Source organism: Selaginella moellendorffii, unplaced genomic scaffold (genome assembly GCF_000143415.4).
Source record: "Selaginella moellendorffii unplaced genomic scaffold, v1.0 SELMOscaffold_49, whole genome shotgun sequence".
Classification (NCBI taxonomy): Eukaryota; Viridiplantae; Streptophyta; class Lycopodiopsida; order Selaginellales; family Selaginellaceae; genus Selaginella; species Selaginella moellendorffii.
This window is the reverse complement of record NW_003314310.1, coordinates 1193180-1209195: the sequence shown is the minus strand read 5'-3', so window position 1 is coordinate 1209195 and position 16016 is coordinate 1193180. Positions and strand designations below refer to the sequence as shown.

Genomic DNA, 16016 nt, shown 5'->3' with positions numbered 1-16016 from the left:
TAAGCTTGTGAGAGAGAGATTGGGAGCTTTAATCCTTTTTTTTCGTTTTTCATTCCAGAGCTCGAACCAACAAACAAGCAAGAGATATGCAAAAGAGAGAGAGAGAGATAGAGCAGCTAGCATAGAAAGGACACAACAATCAAGTCAAGCAGCTCGCTCGCTGCAGATAGATCTAAGAGAGCTGGCCACAGTCGGCAATCACCACGGGCTTGCTCGTCTTGCCCGAGGAGCTGCCCACCTTCTCGATGTCCTTGACGATGTTGAGCCCCTCCACAACCTGGCCGAAGACGACGTGCTTGCCATCGAGCCAGGAGCAGGGCACGGTGCAGAGGAAGAACTGGGATCCGTTGGTGTTGGCCCCGGCGTTGGCCATGGACAGCACGCCCGCGCCCGTGTGCTTCTTGTTGAAGTTCTCGTCCGCGAACTTCATGCCGTAGATGGACTCGCCGCCCGTGCCGTTCCCGGCCGTGAAGTCGCCGCCCTGGCACATGAAGTCGGGGATGACGCGGTGGAACTTGGAGCCCTTGTAGTGCAGCGGCTTGCCGCTCTTGCCGATACCCTTCTCACCCGTGCACAGCGCGCGGAAGTTCTCCGCCGTCTTGGGCACAGTGTCTGCGTACAGCTCCATCACGATGCGCCCGGCGGGGCTACCGCCGATGGCGATGTCGAAGAAGACCTTGGGATTGGCAGCCATGGGAGCGGAGCGAAGATGAACAGCGCAAGAGCAAGGGAGTGAGAGAAAGACCTAGGAGGAGAGAGGAAAGCGCAAACAGCGATTTTTATTTATTTTCAGTCAGTCCTGCGCGGATCCGACGGCTGTGCTTCGGCTGGGCCAGGCAACGGCCCCGATAGCGCCGACGACTAGGGCAGCCAGGGCGCATATCTTTTGATACCACCTTGATCTTATGGGAATAGTGCGCCTACGCCATCCTACCTAGTGCTGCTGCGAGCGACGAATGAAGGGAGGGTATGGATTGTGGGCCAATCCCTCCAGCACCAGCAGCCTGTCCAGCAGCTCCATCTTCTCCTGCTGCAGTGCCTTGACCTCGGACTGGGTGGACTCGAGCTCCTCCAGAAGTGCGCAGCTCTCCTCTTGCAGCACCCGCAGCTTGCGTTTCACCCCGCGCTGCTGCTGCTGCTGCTGCTGCAACTCATGCTCCATAATCCTTGCGCTACTCGCCTCTCTCGCCTGAGACCCGATCTCGCGCCATGGCCGCCTTGTGCTTGTCCACCAACTTGTCCACCGCCGCCTCCACCGCGTCCCTGCCGGTGACGAGCAGCTTGGCGATCACCTCCGGGTCCCTCTCGTGCCGCGCTTGCTCAAACTCCTGCCTCGCGCTCGCGCGCAACAGGTCCCGCCACAGAATGCCGTCCTCGTTGGGCCACGCGAATGCCCTCGACGCGCGAAAGATGTCGCGGTAGAGCTCGATTGCCTCCCTGCGCGTGCTCGTCAGCCGTGCCCTCTCCGCCACCAAATCGTCGTCCTGCCGCTTCTTGGAAGACTTGGGAGCCAAGAACTTCTCAAACAAACCTTCCAGTGTGTCCGGCCCGAAAAACGGCAGCCCGCTCATCCCTCGTACAGGCACCAGCAGCGTTGCCGCCCTCCTCGCCATCGCCTTTCCATAGACCTAGCTTCTAATTACTGCACACTATACCCTTCCTAAAGGGGACCGGCCATGGCCAGATTCCTGCTGCTCCTCCTCGCGTTGCCGCTGCTCTTGGCGGGGGCCAGCGCCACCAACATCTCTTACGACCACAGAGCTATCATCATCGGCGGGCAGCGTAGAATTCTCATCTCCGGATGCATTCACTACCCCCGCGCTTCTCCCCAGGTTCTCTACATTCTCAAGCGCGAGCTCCTTTTGTTCATGCGCTCTCGTGCTTGCAGATGTGGCCGGCCCTGATCCGCAACGCCAAGGAGGGCGGTCTCGACATGATCGACACGTACGTCTTCTGGGATGGTCATGAGCCCTCGCCCGGAATCGTAAGTGGAAACAAAGCATTCATCAACTCGACATGTGCTTGTGACAGTATAATTTCCAAGGCCGCTACGACCTCATCCGCTTCCTCAAGCTGGTGCACCAAGCTGGCCTCTACGTCAACCTCAGAATCGGACCTTATGTCTGTGCGGAATGGAACTTCGGGTACGCTTCAAGCTCTCTTGCTTTCTAGCTAATCCTGTTTGTCTTCTCTTCTTTTCCTGCAGCGGCTTCCCGGCTTGGCTGCTGAAATTGCCTGGCATTCAGTTTAGAACACACAATAGAGCTTTCGAGGTTGACGACGTTGCCTGTCAACGAAAGCCGTGCCTCTGAATAACAAGTCGCGTGGTGGCTGTGTGCAGGACAAGATGGAGGAGTTTGTGAGGAAGATTGTGGACATGGTGAAATCGGAGCAACTGTTTGCATCCCAGGGCGGTCCAGTTCTATTCTCTCAGGTGACTGGCACTTCTTTTCTTGATGCTAAAACCTTTGATATTCGGGCTGGCAGATTGAGAATGAATATGGGAATGTTCAAGGGTCTTATGGAATCAATGGAAAGACTTATATGCTTTGGGCAGCACGAATGGCCAAAGACTTAGAAACAGGTGTCCCCTGGATAATGTGCAAGCAGCCCGATGCTCCGGATTACATTGTGAGTGGTGGTCACTCTGCATTCTTTTGTGGCACTCACAGACTCTTTTCTGTTTGTGCTGAAGATAAACACATGCAACGGGTATTATTGTGATGGCTGGAAGCCGAACTCCAGAGACAAGCCAGCAATGTGGACGGAAAACTGGAGTGGCTGGTTTGTTGTTCTTCATTCTCGTGTTATGTATCCGCCATCTGATGTCTCCTTTCCAGGTATCAATCATGGGGCGAGGCTGCTCCCTATAGAACTGTTGAAGACGTGGCCTTTGCGGTGGCCCGTTTCTTCCAGAGAGGAGGTGTTGCTCAAAACTACTATATGGTACGTACGCTGCACGATCTTGAGCAACGTTTACTCATGCCAGAGAGATGCCAGTACTTCGGAGGTACTAACTTTGGTCGAACATCTGGAGGCCCCTTCATTACCACTAGTTACGACTACGATGCGCCACTTGATGAGTTTGGTACATGCATGCCTACTACTCTTCGAGGAAATGCTTACTTCTTATTCCTTACAGGAATGCTTAGACAGCCAAAGTGGGGTCACCTAAAGGAGTTACATGCGGCCCTTAAGCTTTGCGAGACTGCATTGACCTCGAATGATCCAGTCTATTACACCTTGGGCCGCATGCAGGAGGTATAACCATCTCCATTGTACCGGAGTTTCCATAATTCCAGATGGTACAGGCTCACGTCTACTCGGATGGCAGCCTTGAAGCAAATTTCTCAAACTTAGCCACCCCGTGCGCAGCATTCTTGGCCAACATTGACACCTCCAGTGCCTCTGTCAAGTTTGGTGGAAAAGTTTATAATTTGCCTCCATGGTCTGTCAGTATTCTTCCCGACTGTCGCAACGTGGTGTTCAACACTGCGCAGGTTTCTCGGAAGGTTTTCTAGTGTTTATTATGCTCATTGGATCACTTTTGCAGGTTTCAGCTCAAACGTCTGTAACGAAAATGGTAGCTGTGCAGAAACCTTCTTTAATTGAAGAGGTATCTGGCTCATATACTCCTGGATTGGTCGAGCAACTGGCTTGGGAATGGTTTCAAGAGCCTGTCGGAGGTTCTGGAATCAACAAGATTCTCGCTCATGCATTGCTTGAGCAAATAAGTACGACAAATGATTCTACAGATTACATGTGGTACTCTACGAGGTACAAAGTGCTTCTTTCACGTCCACTTTTTCGAAGCTCTTGTTCCGTGCTAGGTTTGAAATCTTGGATCAGGAGCTAAAGGGAGGAGATCCTGTTCTTGTAATCACGAGCATGCGAGATATGGTACACATTTTTGTCAACGGAGAGTTTGCAGGTTGGCTGTAGTTTCTCGAACTTCACAGTCTCATTCATGAAGCAGGAAGCACCAGTACCCTGAAATCTGGTGGACTATATGCAAGAGTCCAACAGCCTATTCATCTGAAAGCAGGAGTTAATCATCTGGCGATTCTCAGTGCAACTGTGGGCTTACAGGTGGAAAGTATAGTTGCTAGCCAGCTACCATGTGACATAAGTAGTACTTTGCATGTAGAACTACGGCGCTCACTTGGAAACCCACGGAGCAGGCATCACCGGGTCTATTTGGATACAAGGGCTTTCAACGGGGACACGTAACTTGACTTCAGCACTGTGGCTACATCAGGTTTGCTAAGCTAAGGTTTGCTCCAACATATAACTACAATTTACGAAGTGCAGGTTGGTCTAAACGGAGAGCATGATGCGATAACATGGTCCTCGACAACCTCATTACCTTTTTTTCAGCCTTTGGTGTGGTACAAGGTACAACAATTTCCATGCTCGGTTTCGCCATTACAGAAAAGTTCACATTTCCAGGCAAACTTCAACATACCCGACGGTGATGATCCTGTTGCCATCCATCTGGGTAGCATGGGCAAAGGCCAAGCTTGGGTGAATGGACACAGCCTGGGCAGGTTCTGGCCCGTCATCACTGCCCCCTCGACCGGGTGTTCAGACAGATGTGATTACCGTGGAACATATTATAGCTCAAAATGCCTTTCTAGCTGTGGCCTTCCATCGCAAGAGTGGTACGTCGATTGGTTGTCGATTTTTGTTGTTGAAACTTGCCAGCTCACTTTCTCCTCTCTTTGTTTACAAGGTATCACGTTCCACGAGAGTGGCTGGTAAACGAGAAGAATACACTGGTTTTACTGGAAGAGATTGGAGGGAACGTTAGCGGTGTCTCATTTGCATCAAGAGTAGTCGACAGAGTGTGCGCTCAAGTTTCAGAGTACAGCTTGCCACCTGTTGCACAATTCTCATCTCTGCCAGAGCTCGGGCTAAGCTGCTCTCCAGGCCAATTCATTTCCTCCATTTTCTTCGCCAGCTTTGGAAATCCGAAGGGTCGATGTGGGGCCTTCCAAAAAGGGAGCTGCCACGCTTTGGAATCTGAAACCATTGTGGAGAAGGTAATAAAGAAAGCCTGTCCTTTGTTTGCACATAGCAACTATAACTATTCCTTGCGCAGGCTTGCATTGGTAGACAGAGCTGTTCCTTCGAGATATTCTGGAAGAATTTTGGAACAGATCCTTGTCCAGGGAAAGCAAAAACTTTAGCTGTGGAGGCAGCCTGTACTGAAGCTGTAGATTCCGAACCCGCACTTGTACGTACGTGATACCATTTCTTGTGTGATGTTCTCGATCGAGAGAGCCTGCTACCACTTAAAAGTTCAAACGAAGCAAGCAAATTGGTGCTTGCGCCAGTTTATTGGAGATGTTTATCATGAAAATGGTGTTGTCAAAATTATTTTCTTCTGTCCGCTCCGCTGTCTCTCCCGACCCTCCTATATACACAGCTCGCTCGCTCGCTTGCCACGCATATACCTTCAGATGGTGTTTGCTGTTCCTTTCATGTTTATTATCACTGCCTCCTCCCCCGGTTCTGTGTCTGGCCGGCTATATACACTGATTTTGTTTGATCAACCGCCTCCCTTTTCTTGCAATTCTCAGATGATCTGCCAGTGTCATGAAGAAGCACTGCTGTTGATGACGACGACGATGTGATGAGTCAAACTCTCTACTCAATCTCTCCTAGCCTATAGCTACAATCCCGACTTGTAAAGTACAGTGGAACTAACGCTTACCAGCCACAAAGAAAAAAAAAAGGAGGAACCGAAAACGAGAGGCAAATCTCCTCACCCCACCAAAACCGCGTTGCTGCCTTTGCTTTTCTAAGTGTTGGGAACGTAAGTGCCAATGTACCCAAAGCCCATGATGAAGAATGCGACTGCTTGCAAGTAGAGATAGATGTAGTAACGGTCGCGCCCGAAGGCCAAATCGTAAGACGCGCAAAAGAAGATGTACAGGCCGACGATCAGCTCCTGGACGAACAACCTGCAGCTAGCACATGAAACACATGAAATCGCTGAGATATGTATGCTTGCCTTTCTCCGATCTTCTGCTTTGGTTTTTGCTTTAGTTTTGCAAACTTTATCTTGAGGGCGTCCCCGAGCTTCTCCGTCACAATCCACTCGTTGACACGGCCGATGTCCAGCAACCCGGTGAACGTCGCTTTGGTTCTGTGCATGGACATGACGTTCTCAAACAGGACCCAGAAGACTAGGAAGGGGAGTGACCTGTAGGGAAGCAACATTAAGAATCAGATGTATAAGGGGATAACACTCACTTTGGAGTTGCCATGCAGTTTAGCAGCGTTATCATCGACGGAAGATAAATGGAGCCCCACTTTGGTAAGTTGACCTCGGGCACCAGCACGCATGTTGGCACCACGACGCAGAAGAATATGAATGTGACAAGGTGTGCTACAATCTTCCGCACCAGAAAGAAAGAATAAAGAATGCTGAACTTCTTGAGCATGCTTACTTTCTGCAAAATCAACAACGTGCCCCAGTGGTGAGAAAGAAAAACTAAAAGCCTGCCGTTTGCGTTATGCGCGTACGTACCTTAGCAGCCAAAACCCCCGGAATCATCTTCCGAAAGAGGTTAGCCGGCCCACATGACCATCTGTGCTGCTGATAACGATAGGCCTTAAATGTACTGGGAAGCTCGTTCTTCACCTGAGAAACAGAGAAACCATATTACTTACTCTAAGCAAGGAAAAGGTACTAAACGTACCGACAGGTCATCTAGATAAACGAACTTCCAGCCTCTGAGCCCCGCACGGACTGCCAAGTCCATGTCCTCAACCGTGGTCCGACTGTTCCACCCTCCAGCTTCACTAATGGCCGCAATGCGCCAAACTCCAGCAGTGCCTGTTGTAGCAAACAGCAAGCGTTTCGTAAGCGTGACCCTGTAGCTAGCTTATTACCTACCATTGAATCCAAAGAAAGCATAGGTTGCGGATCCCACAGATTGCTCCACGGTAAAATGGTAACTCAGCGACATCTCCTGCATCCGTGTCATCATGCACTCGTCGGCATTCACTGCTCCACATTGAAAGAGAGAAAAAAAAAAGAATAACGTCAATATCAGATCATTCAAGGGGCTGCCTGCTGGCCGCGCCTGAGACTGTGTGTGAGTGGTGGGAGAAAGAGAAAGAGGGGGATTCAAGCAACCCAAGGCATGCATGCATCATGCGGCATAGTTCTTGCAGGGAGCCGATGTTAATGAGCCCTAAAAATGAGCAATTGGCGCGCAAATGCAACGCGCAAGAACTCGAGGAATCGTCGTCGTCGTCGCGTTGTCAGGGAGAGAGTAATTGAGTTGAGGGGCCGACACCCGTGCTACGTGGCCAGAATCCAGAGGACTTGACGACTGGGACGAGGCCACGTGGTGCGTGTGGCACAGACTGGCGCCACTTTATAGCCAAGGAGAAGCTTCCCGGGTGGTAAATCTCTCTTGTGCTTTACCCCTGTGCCGCGTGTCGGCGAGGCAAATCTATCTTCCCGCAAATCAAACCAGGCAGCAAAAGAGACACTACTATCTCTCGCCTCACACACAGTCCTCTCGGGTCAACTAACTAATTCCTGGATCAAGACAGCAAGACACACAAAATCAGCGGATGATCATCCCAGGGGAGAATGGAAAATGCATCGCCCAGATAAAATCAATCAATCAATCAGCCAGCCAGCCGGGTGAGACCAACGTACCGAATTTCCAGCGGGCTTGAACGAGACCAATGTCGGCGTTGTGCACCAGGTAGGGGATGGTCCGCCACAAGAAATCGGGCTCGGGCTGGAAATCCGCGTCGAAGATGGCCACATAGTCGCAGTCCTTGACATAGCTGCGCTTCATGCCCTCCTTGAGCGCCCCCGCCTTGTAGCCATTCCTGTTGTCCCGGATCTCATACTTGATGTTCACCCCTTTGCTCGCCCATCTCTGGCACTCGAGCTCCACCAGATTCTGCGTGTAAAACATCCAATCACATCCATCCACATAGTTCCAAGAGGTGGAAGCTCTAGGCAAACCTTGATGGTGAGGTCGGTCGAATCGTCCAGGATTTGCACAATAATGCGGTCCGAAGGCCACGAGAGGCCACAAGCAGCGCCAATTGAGAGCTGGTACACCTGGGAGGAGAATCCAGACCAAAAAACCAAGCTAAACTTCGTTAGCCACAGCGAGAGGGTGGGCTAGGCATCGAATAGATCACCTCGCGCTCGTTGTACATGGGCACCTGGACCAGCACCATGGGATAGGCCGAATTGCCCGACTCGAGGTCGTCCTTGATGGGCTCCCACTTATACTTGTTCTCGGGCCTCTTGCCCGACAGCTTGACCAGCACCATCACCAGCGCCATGTAGAGCCGCTCCACGAAGAGCATGAGCAGCATCACCAGGCAGATGTTGACGCCCACCTGCAATGCCGGGGCAATGTATGGCGCTCGAATCTGGAGCCACATCGCATTGATCTGGTCGATCATGCTCGGTTCCCCCTGCACGCCCTGCATTGTCTCGGGCAGCAGCCCCTCTGCCTGCGCGTGCGCAGCCTGATCCATTGCGGATGCAAACACCAAGATGGTGTCTAGCCTCTGCTGCTGGGTGCTTAATTCTCTCTAGCCAGCAGCTACCACTAGAGAGAGGGAGCTCCCGATCTGTTGGCTTATGCAAGCTGCATTGCGGCCCAGAGAAGTACTATAGCTTGTCTGGCTCAACCCAAAATTGAGCTGAGCAGACGCGAGCGAATCGATGTTCTAGTAACTAGCTATGCTGCTATACCACCAATTCATTCTTGGACCCCCAATCTGAATCTCAACCCCCTGCCTGGAGCCAAGGATCACGTACATTTGGCTAGCTGCTGCATGAAGAATGCAAATCCTTGGAGGGACTTCGTCACAGTGCCCTTGGCGACGGATATTCCCGGTCCCCAACTTCGCACGCTGCGGCAGCGGCACAGATCCAGTTGCCTGACGACGGACAGCGGCCTCGGTCAGCCGGCCTTGTCGCCAAAGAGTGGAGTCGAGTCGAGTCGAGTGAGACACAAGCCAAAGGAAAGCTGATCGGGAGCTGATGAAAAGCTGCAATGTGTGAATGTGAGTGAGGGAAAGTGCTCGTCCACTCCAAATGCAAATAGTGCGTGCTAGCTAGCTAGGCCTCCCTCTCTTCTTCCTCTTCTTCTTCCTCTTCTTCTTCTTTTCTTCTTTCTCCCGTGAACCTGCGATCGAAAGAAGAGGCCTAAATTTGCAGAGAGAAGAGAGAGAGAGAGAGAGAGAGAGAGCGCGAGAGGGAGGAGAGGGTTTGATGGAGGAAAGAGGGGTGCTGTTGTCCGTGGACGAAGAAATGTATACTAGTAGTGTGCGCAGCAGGCAGCTTTTTGGACCGAGTTGTTGTTAGCATGGAGCAATTAATCTACATTGTTAATCCCGCCATAGTTTAACCCTCTCCCCATGGCACAAGGTTGGTGCCGGTGGCCCCATTACCAGACTTTGATAGCTCGTCGGCAACACCACCACCACTGCAGCGGAAGCACAGCAGCAGCAGCAGGCCAGGCCACCACAGTTTTGACACACTTACCTACCATTCCGGATCGAATCGCGGCAAGAGCAACATCGGGCGGGCGATCAAGGAAGAAGAGAGGAAACTATGCCAATAAATCTGGCTCGTGAGTGACCCAGAGACCCCCGGACGGAGAATCGCGATTCAGACGCTCAAATCCACAGGAAAAGAATAGCAAAGCTGGATTCAACCAGCCAAGCCGACTTAACCCAGCTGGCTTTTCTTAGTTTACAAACTTACCAGCGTAGGATTCACCATGCATAATACAACAAGTATTTGATCAAGCTGGACTCTACTACTTGATCAGCGCTTGCTTGGATGTCAAAGCAGGCAGGCGCAGGAGAGACGACGCTGACACTCCAACGCCATCTCGCCCAAGCGCTTTAAAACGACTCGCCTAACAAACGAACAAACGAAACCAGACTGAGAGTGGCATGAGCCCGAGGCCCACGTTTCGTGTTCTTCCATTCTCGTACGTTCAACAACGTATTACAACATATAATGCCTTGGCTCATCCTATCACAACTACACAGCGTACATTATTTTTGTATTTTTGTTATTAGAAGTTTGTGTGATTGCCAGCTTGAGTGGAGATTCCCCGTGACCTACCGACGGTCGTCGTTCTTGTTGCTTGGGCTAACGATAACAAAAGTGTGGGATTTGATTACATGCTCAAATCTCTGGTTTGTTGCAACAGGCTCTTCTTTAAACCATTAGGATGGCTACAAAGAAGCAACTTTTTCTTTTCTTTCCATGGGGGGGCTCCACGCTTGAACCAATTGATATAGATGGATACATGTATACGCGCTCAGCCTGTGTGGTAAAGTTGTAAAACTCTTGGTAAACTCTAGATACAGCACAGAGTACGCGTTGGGGGGTTGGACTGCACTACTGTGCAAACGGGGGATCAGAGATCGACTCGAGGGAGAGGAGAGGAGAGGAGAGGGGGATCCATCCTTTCTTAAATGGGACGGTGGTGATGTGAAGCTTTCCCCCAACGCCTTTTTATTGGTTTGCTACCTTCAGGTAGCTTGTCATGTCATGAAGACTCCAACTCTCTCTCTCTCTCCGTTACAGGGGCAATGTAAGTGAGATTTTCTCAGGAGCAAAGGCTCTCTGCATGCTCTCGATCGACTCGATCACATTGTGCTTGAAAGATTGGCAAAACTAAGCAGGTTGCAGGCCGTGGATTACTGTCGGCGAGACTTAGAGGACCGGACGCGACAACGGACACTGGCCAACAACAGCAGTCAGTTCAAAGAGCTACTTTTAGACTCGGACGTGTGTCCATGAAATCAAAACACAACAGGACCACCATGAAGCAAAGTAGCACGGGCCGTACAGATCGATTCCAACTCTCTTTGAATCAACTTGAACTCCATCAGCTTGAACCACCAAGAAAAACTAGAAAATGGAAAAACTGGTGTGAAGTCCTAAGCGTCAAGCTTCGTGTGGTCGGTTGGAACTTGAGTCGCATCTGGTGGATTTATAAATTTCGAGCCAAGTCGTCGGCTCTGACGGAGCCTCGCGGCCTACCGCTCGCTCCGTAGCACACGGCTTCCAAGTGCTTCTCTCCATTTTCTTTGTGGTGTATTGTAGATTCGAAGTCTGGTAGGCAGTCGCGAGCTGGTGGAAGAATCGAGCCACCGATTCGGGCCCGCCTCGTTAGAAAGAAGATCCAAAACAGCGCTAGCTACAGTGCAGCGGCAATACGGCATACGCTCATCAGAAAGAAAGGTAGAGTATAGGCTAGATTCAAGCCGTATGTTTGTACTGTGTATGCGATGGAGACCCATAACTTAACCCCGCTCCGGAAGATTTGCTAAGTTGGCCGACAAATGTATCTATAGTGAGTCTGGTGCTGGCCAGCTAGCTAGCCTTAATACTCATGCCTGGAACAACAGCGTACCCACAAAAAGGAAGAAAATTGCAACTTCTTCTTCTTTGCTGCTCTTTCGCGTCCTCTCTCTCTCACTCTCGCTCTCCTCTCACACAACTGAGCACAAACACACAACTTGAGCAATCAGATCGAAAGAGAAAAGAAAAAGGCGGACCTGCAATGTTTTGTCAATGGCACCGTACCACCGACTTACACGACACGACATAGCAGCGTTGACGGGTATCGAACTCGCCTCCTCTAGAGTGGTCTGACCACTGCTGTGACGTCGATGGCAAAGTGGCGGAGGGAGAGAGGAGGCGTAGGCTATGGCAGCAACAGCGCTCTCCTCTTCCTCCTCCTTGTCCCGCTGCTTATCGTCTATGGCGTGTGGATCATCGCTGCGCCGTCACTGTCCGGGGCCGCTGGCATTCCCATTCCAGGGAAGTATATGTGGTACGCGCCACACAGCGGCTTCAGCAATCAGGTAGGCGAGCTCCGGAATGCTGTGCGCGTGGCGGCCATCCTGGGTAGGATCCTCATTCTTCCCCCCGTCACCGATCACCATGCGCTCAGCCTCGGCAGCTGCCCTAAGTTCCGGATCGTGGAGCCTCGCCACCTCAGGGTAGCTGCATTGTCCCACTTCTCTGATCTCGTCGCGCAATCCAGGTGAGTGCTTCGCCTGTTCTTTGGATTGGAAGTGATCCACCACCTGTAGGTACTACTCCATCGCCGACGTCGTCAACATCTCGGCCGTGAGCCAGAGCTTGGTGACGACGATCGACTTCCGAGTGTTTGCTCTCCTGTGGTGTGGAGCAAATCGAGTCGAGCCGCCATGCGCAGGTACTGCCACTCCATGCCCAAGCAAGGGAGGCTTCGATCGATGCATCGCGATGCTCAACCACGCGCACTGTGTTGGCAGTGATTGCGTGCACTGCGTGGACGAGAGCTGTGCAGACACAGTGTGGACGTACGCAGCGACCAGTCCGAAACGACGTTTGCTCGAGCAGCCCGTCAAGCTCAAGACGAAGAAATTCAGCGGCGCGCGGCGAGTCAAGCGCGACATCCTCCAAAGCCTTGGTGACGGAACCGTGGCTGGCGATTCCAAGCTCTTGGTGTTTGGGAGCCTCTTCTCCGGGGAGTATCAAGGCGCGCAGACCCACGTCGATCTCAGTGGTGCGTCCGGGAACGCGGCTTTCGACCGGGTGTTCCAGGCGAGCCAACACTTTCCACTGTCGCGGGTGGTAACCGACGCTGGACGGGCTTATATCCGGAGCCGGATGAACAAGCGGGAGTTTTTCTGTGCGCAACTCCGGCTGCTAGACGGGCAGTTCAAGAATCACTGGAGCAAGACGTTTGACAGCCTGAGATTGCGGCTGGAATCCCTTGTTCCAGACGAAGGTGGTGGCGCCATTCCGGTGTTTGTCATGACGGATTTGCCACGCGCAAATTGGACAGGGACTTATCTGGAAGAGCTCTCGGAGCGCAGCGAGTACCAAATCTTTCGGCTCGAGGAGGGCGACGAGATTGTGCGCGACACCGCGAGGAGAGTGGTGGCGCTCAAACCTGGGAACGATGATCCATCCAAGCTGGTGGCGGTGGAGCAGCAGACGCAGGATCAAGCGCCTCACCACCAAATGCTTCCAGACATTCTTTTGTACGTGGAGGAGGCGATTTGCAGCTGCGCTTCGTTGGGCTTCCATGGCACTGCCGGTTCCACAATCTCGGAAATGATAACGCAATTGCGAAATGCAACACCGCAGTGTTCTTGAGCTCTTGAAATGCTTTTTGGCGCGCTCCTTTGAATTCCTCCCGCTCTTTTTCATGTTTTGGCGGGCAAGGAGCCAGGCATTTAGGTTGCTTCTCGTGCCTCGTAGCATAGCAAGCACACTTCCAGCAGGGCGATGGCGGATCAAGTGACTGCTCGCGGAGTTTCTCTTTTGCTCAGCGATTCTCCCGCTACTCCCGTGGTGCTTCAGGTGTGTGATCAAATCGATTGTCTAAATCCAGTTTTTTTCACTCCTCTTTGCTTTGTTCGTGATCAGGTGTTGGATGTCAAGTCTATTGCCAACGGCCGCTACACGTACGCTTTTGCTTTGCCGCTCCACAATCTTCGTGCTGAACTTTTGGGGGTTTTCTTTTGTGCAGTTGCATGCTGTCCGATGGATCTATGAAAGCGAAGGCTATGCTTCCGACCCATATGTCGGCGGAGGTAGAGGCAGGGAAGATCCAACACTTGGGTCTCATCCGTGTTCTCTCTCATACCACTAGCGTGATTCCAAATCTCCCAAACAAGTATGCGCACATTTTGATTTTTTTCTTCTTCTTTCTTTTCTTTGCGTGATGCTCATGCTCGTATTGTCAACCATCCAGAGCTCTCATCGTCACCGATTGCGAAGTCGTCAGTGGGGCACTGGATCGTGAGGTTGGTAGTGAATCATCATCGTCCGCACAGAAGACCCAGTGCGATGAAAAGCCGAAGTTTCTTTCGGCACCAGTTAAGTCGGCCGCTCAGATCGTTCAAGAGGAGCACGGAAGGTAGCTCTGGCTTGTGGTACCATGTGGTTTTCATTGAATTTCTTGCGACATGAATGCCAGAGCCGCACCAGCTGCCAGGATGGGTGTGTCGAGGAGAGTATACCCCCTGGTGTCTTTAACCCCTTACCAAGGTAGTTGGACAATCAAGGTGAGAGTTACGAGCAAAGGTCCACTGCGGACGTATCGCAATGCCAGAGGCGAGGGAAGCGTTTTCAACGTCGAATTGACAGACGAAGATGTCAGTTTTTTTTTCGTCTTGCGCTTTTTCGTCCGTGACGGTTTTACTGTGGAATGCTCTCTTTCAGGGAACACAGATTCAAGCTACCATGTTCAAGGAGGCGGCTGAAAAGTTTTACCCGATGTTTGAGCTGGGAAAGGCGAGTAATTCCCCTGCTGAAAGCATGCTGACGGTGTAGCTTCTTTTCTTTATCAGGTCTACTACGTTTCGAATGGAAATCTCCGCATGGCTAACAGGCAGTTTTCCGCTGTCAAGAACGACTACGAGATGACCTTGAATGCAAGCTCAGGGGTAGAGGAGGTGACTGAGCCTGATGGAAAGCCTGGTGTGATTCCTCTGGTTAAGTACAACTTCGTGAAGATTGAGGACTTGGCGGCGTATGTTAACAAGAGAGAGCTTTTTGGTACGTGTGGCGTGCATGATTTGTCCTTTCGAACAACAGTTTTTTTTCGCAGATGCTATTGGAATAGTGCAATCGGTTTCTTCGACAATGAGTGTAAGGCGAAAGGTTGACAACACAGAATTTGCAAAGCGAGAAATCGTTCTTGTCGACCAAAGGTACTGTTCGCAGTTAAAGTCAGTGTTTTGGTTGAGAGAAGTGGGATGTTTTCGATTCACAGTCAAAAAACGGTTGCCGTAAGCCTCTGGAGCAGTCTTGCAGTGGAGGACGGAGCTAAGCTGCTAGAAATGCTCCCTGATGCGCCCGTAGTAGTAATCCGATCGGTGCGTGCTAATGACTTTCAAGGTAAACTTCGTCTTAAGCATATCTTTCGTAGTTCTCAAGGTTTCAGCAGGTGTATCTCTGTCGACGTCTCCCAACAGTATGGTGTGGATAAATCCCGACATTCCCGAGGCCCGAGAACTTCGATCCTGGTGAGTGGCGCACACTGTTTATCGAAGCACGAAGAAGAAGGTCCTACTCATCGAATTGGTTGTAGGTATGACGAGAGCGGGAAAGATGCAACCTTGACGTCGGTGGGTGCTGGTTTGAGTCAAAGAGCAGGCTCGGCGAACGACAACCGTGCGGATATCTCAGACATCACTGCCCCATCTGTTGGCGAAGGAAAGGTAAAAGAAAAGAATGATAATCTATGGTGCTATAATGGTGATGGATGGTGCTTATGCTAGGCCGCATACTTCACTGTCCGCGCTTGCATCAGCTACATCAAGCCGGATCAAACCATGTGGTACACAGCGTGCAGTACATGCAATCGCAAAGTTAGCGAGGACAGCTCTCGATTCTGGTGCGAGGCCTGTCAGCGACACTTCGATACAGCCAGTCGTCGGTGAGTTCCATCGTTTTTTGACTCGGGAATGTCTGACACAGCAATCTTTCCGCATGGCAGATACATAATGCTGGCCAAGCTAACTGATCATAGCGGTGATGCATGGGTTTCGTTCTTCAATGATCAAGCCGAACAGATTTTGGGCGTGAGTGCCGACGAGCTAGCCACAATCAAGTCGCAAGTAAGCATGGGACAGATGAGCTTGTCGTTCTAGAAACGCTGGTGCTGAACTTGTGGTGACAGGATGATGATCAGAGGCAGTACTCATCGCAGCTGAGCAAAGTGGTGTGGTCGTCCTACGTTTTCCGTGTCAGCGTTGCTCAAACTGAGTACCTGGGCGAGAAGCGACAGAGGATCACGATTCGTGCCGTGAACGATACCGACTGGGCCAGCGAGTCGAGGCTTTTGTTGGCCAAGATGAAGCTAGAAAGTTCTTAGTTTCTCATTAATTCCTCAGAGCATCTCTTTGTACATACCATAGTTCTGTGAGAAAATCAAGCCAAAACTACAACTACACTACCACTTGCGTTTTTCGAAGGATGGCTGCTGGAAAAA

At 51.4% G+C, this 16016-nt stretch overlaps 6 protein-coding genes across 7 annotated transcripts; 3 read left to right on the top strand and 3 right to left on the bottom strand.

Moving 5' to 3' along the window:
- Positions 1-24: 24 nt before the first annotated feature.
- Positions 25-774, bottom strand: LOC9647919 (peptidyl-prolyl cis-trans isomerase CYP19-1). Its single transcript, XM_002981507.2, has one exon. The coding sequence runs from the start codon at positions 692-694 to the stop codon at positions 173-175; it is 522 nt and encodes a 173-aa protein (XP_002981553.1). The 5' UTR covers positions 695-774; the 3' UTR covers positions 25-172.
- Positions 763-1639, bottom strand: LOC9648126. Its single transcript, XM_002981506.2, has one exon. The coding sequence runs from the start codon at positions 1611-1613 to the stop codon at positions 1173-1175; it is 441 nt and encodes a 146-aa protein (XP_002981552.2). The 5' UTR covers positions 1614-1639; the 3' UTR covers positions 763-1172.
- A 9-nt stretch (positions 1640-1648) lies between these two features.
- Positions 1649-5345, top strand: LOC9647918 (beta-galactosidase 8). 2 transcript variants are annotated; one of them, XM_024686485.1, is made up of 19 exons: positions 1649-1832; positions 1889-1984; positions 2032-2144; positions 2207-2273; positions 2342-2434; positions 2488-2631; positions 2696-2784; positions 2841-2946; positions 3001-3088; positions 3143-3261; positions 3312-3500; positions 3554-3777; positions 3831-3931; positions 3977-4089; positions 4148-4258; positions 4312-4395; positions 4450-4661; positions 4733-5042; positions 5102-5345. In XM_024686485.1, the coding sequence occupies exons 1-19, from the start codon at positions 1677-1679 to the stop codon at positions 5246-5248; spliced, it is 2562 nt and encodes an 853-aa protein (XP_024542253.1). In that variant the 5' UTR covers positions 1649-1676; the 3' UTR covers positions 5249-5345. The 2 variants fall into 2 exon arrangements, with proteins under 2 accessions (XP_024542253.1, XP_024542252.1); XM_024686484.1 differs by having other exon boundaries at positions 3001-3261.
- LOC9648125 (glucomannan 4-beta-mannosyltransferase 9) lies at positions 5302-9353 on the bottom strand. Its single transcript, XM_024686488.1, is given in 9 exon segments — positions 5302-5966; positions 6017-6208; positions 6259-6458; positions 6536-6649; positions 6708-6844; positions 6905-7015; positions 7682-7981; positions 7984-8098; positions 8182-9353. Coding segments are annotated over 9 exon segments (1677 nt in total). The 5' UTR covers positions 8527-9353; the 3' UTR covers positions 5302-5803.
- Positions 9354-11216: 1863 nt separating this feature from the next.
- Positions 11217-13176, top strand: LOC9648124 (O-fucosyltransferase 30). The gene is made up of 2 exons (XM_002981580.2): positions 11217-12068; positions 12118-13176. Exons 1-2 carry the CDS (start codon positions 11692-11694, stop codon positions 13169-13171), a joined length of 1431 nt encoding a protein of 476 aa, XP_002981626.1. The 5' UTR covers positions 11217-11691; the 3' UTR covers positions 13172-13176.
- Positions 13177-13202: 26 nt separating this feature from the next.
- LOC9647917 (replication protein A 70 kDa DNA-binding subunit D) lies at positions 13203-15975 on the top strand. The gene is made up of 14 exons (XM_024686486.1): positions 13203-13378; positions 13445-13482; positions 13548-13694; positions 13773-13937; positions 13998-14175; positions 14243-14314; positions 14371-14578; positions 14631-14733; positions 14796-14920; positions 14970-15048; positions 15114-15243; positions 15304-15461; positions 15522-15642; positions 15705-15975. The coding sequence occupies exons 1-14, from the start codon at positions 13304-13306 to the stop codon at positions 15897-15899; spliced, it is 1794 nt and encodes a 597-aa protein (XP_024542254.1). The 5' UTR covers positions 13203-13303; the 3' UTR covers positions 15900-15975.
- The last annotated feature ends 41 nt before the right edge of the window (positions 15976-16016 follow it).

Excerpts from the sequence above, each read along its gene's own strand:
- LOC9647919 (XM_002981507.2), bottom strand. The coding sequence starts at position 694 with ATGGCTGCCAATCCCAAGGTCTTCTTCGACATCGCCATCGGCGGTAGC.
- LOC9648126 (XM_002981506.2), bottom strand. The coding sequence starts at position 1,613 with ATGGCGAGGAGGGCGGCAACGCTGCTGGTGCCTGTACGAGGGATGAGC.
- LOC9647918 (XM_024686484.1), top strand. The coding sequence starts at position 1,677 with ATGGCCAGATTCCTGCTGCTCCTCCTCGCGTTGCCGCTGCTCTTGGCG. Across the intron at positions 4,090-4,147 it reads GTGCAACTGTGGGCTTACAG|AACTACGGCGCTCACTTGGA; the intron begins GTGGAAAGTATA and ends CTTTGCATGTAG. Across the intron at positions 4,396-4,449 it reads AGCCTTTGGTGTGGTACAAG|GCAAACTTCAACATACCCGA; the intron begins GTACAACAATTT and ends TCACATTTCCAG.
- LOC9648124 (XM_002981580.2), top strand. The coding sequence starts at position 11,692 with ATGGCAAAGTGGCGGAGGGAGAGAGGAGGCGTAGGCTATGGCAGCAAC. Across the intron at positions 12,069-12,117 it reads GATCTCGTCGCGCAATCCAG|GTACTACTCCATCGCCGACG; the intron begins GTGAGTGCTTCG and ends CACCACCTGTAG.
- LOC9647917 (XM_024686486.1), top strand. The coding sequence starts at position 13,304 with ATGGCGGATCAAGTGACTGCTCGCGGAGTTTCTCTTTTGCTCAGCGAT. Across the intron at positions 13,379-13,444 it reads CTACTCCCGTGGTGCTTCAG|GTGTTGGATGTCAAGTCTAT; the intron begins GTGTGTGATCAA and ends GTTCGTGATCAG. Across the intron at positions 15,462-15,521 it reads TTCGATACAGCCAGTCGTCG|ATACATAATGCTGGCCAAGC; the intron begins GTGAGTTCCATC and ends TCCGCATGGCAG.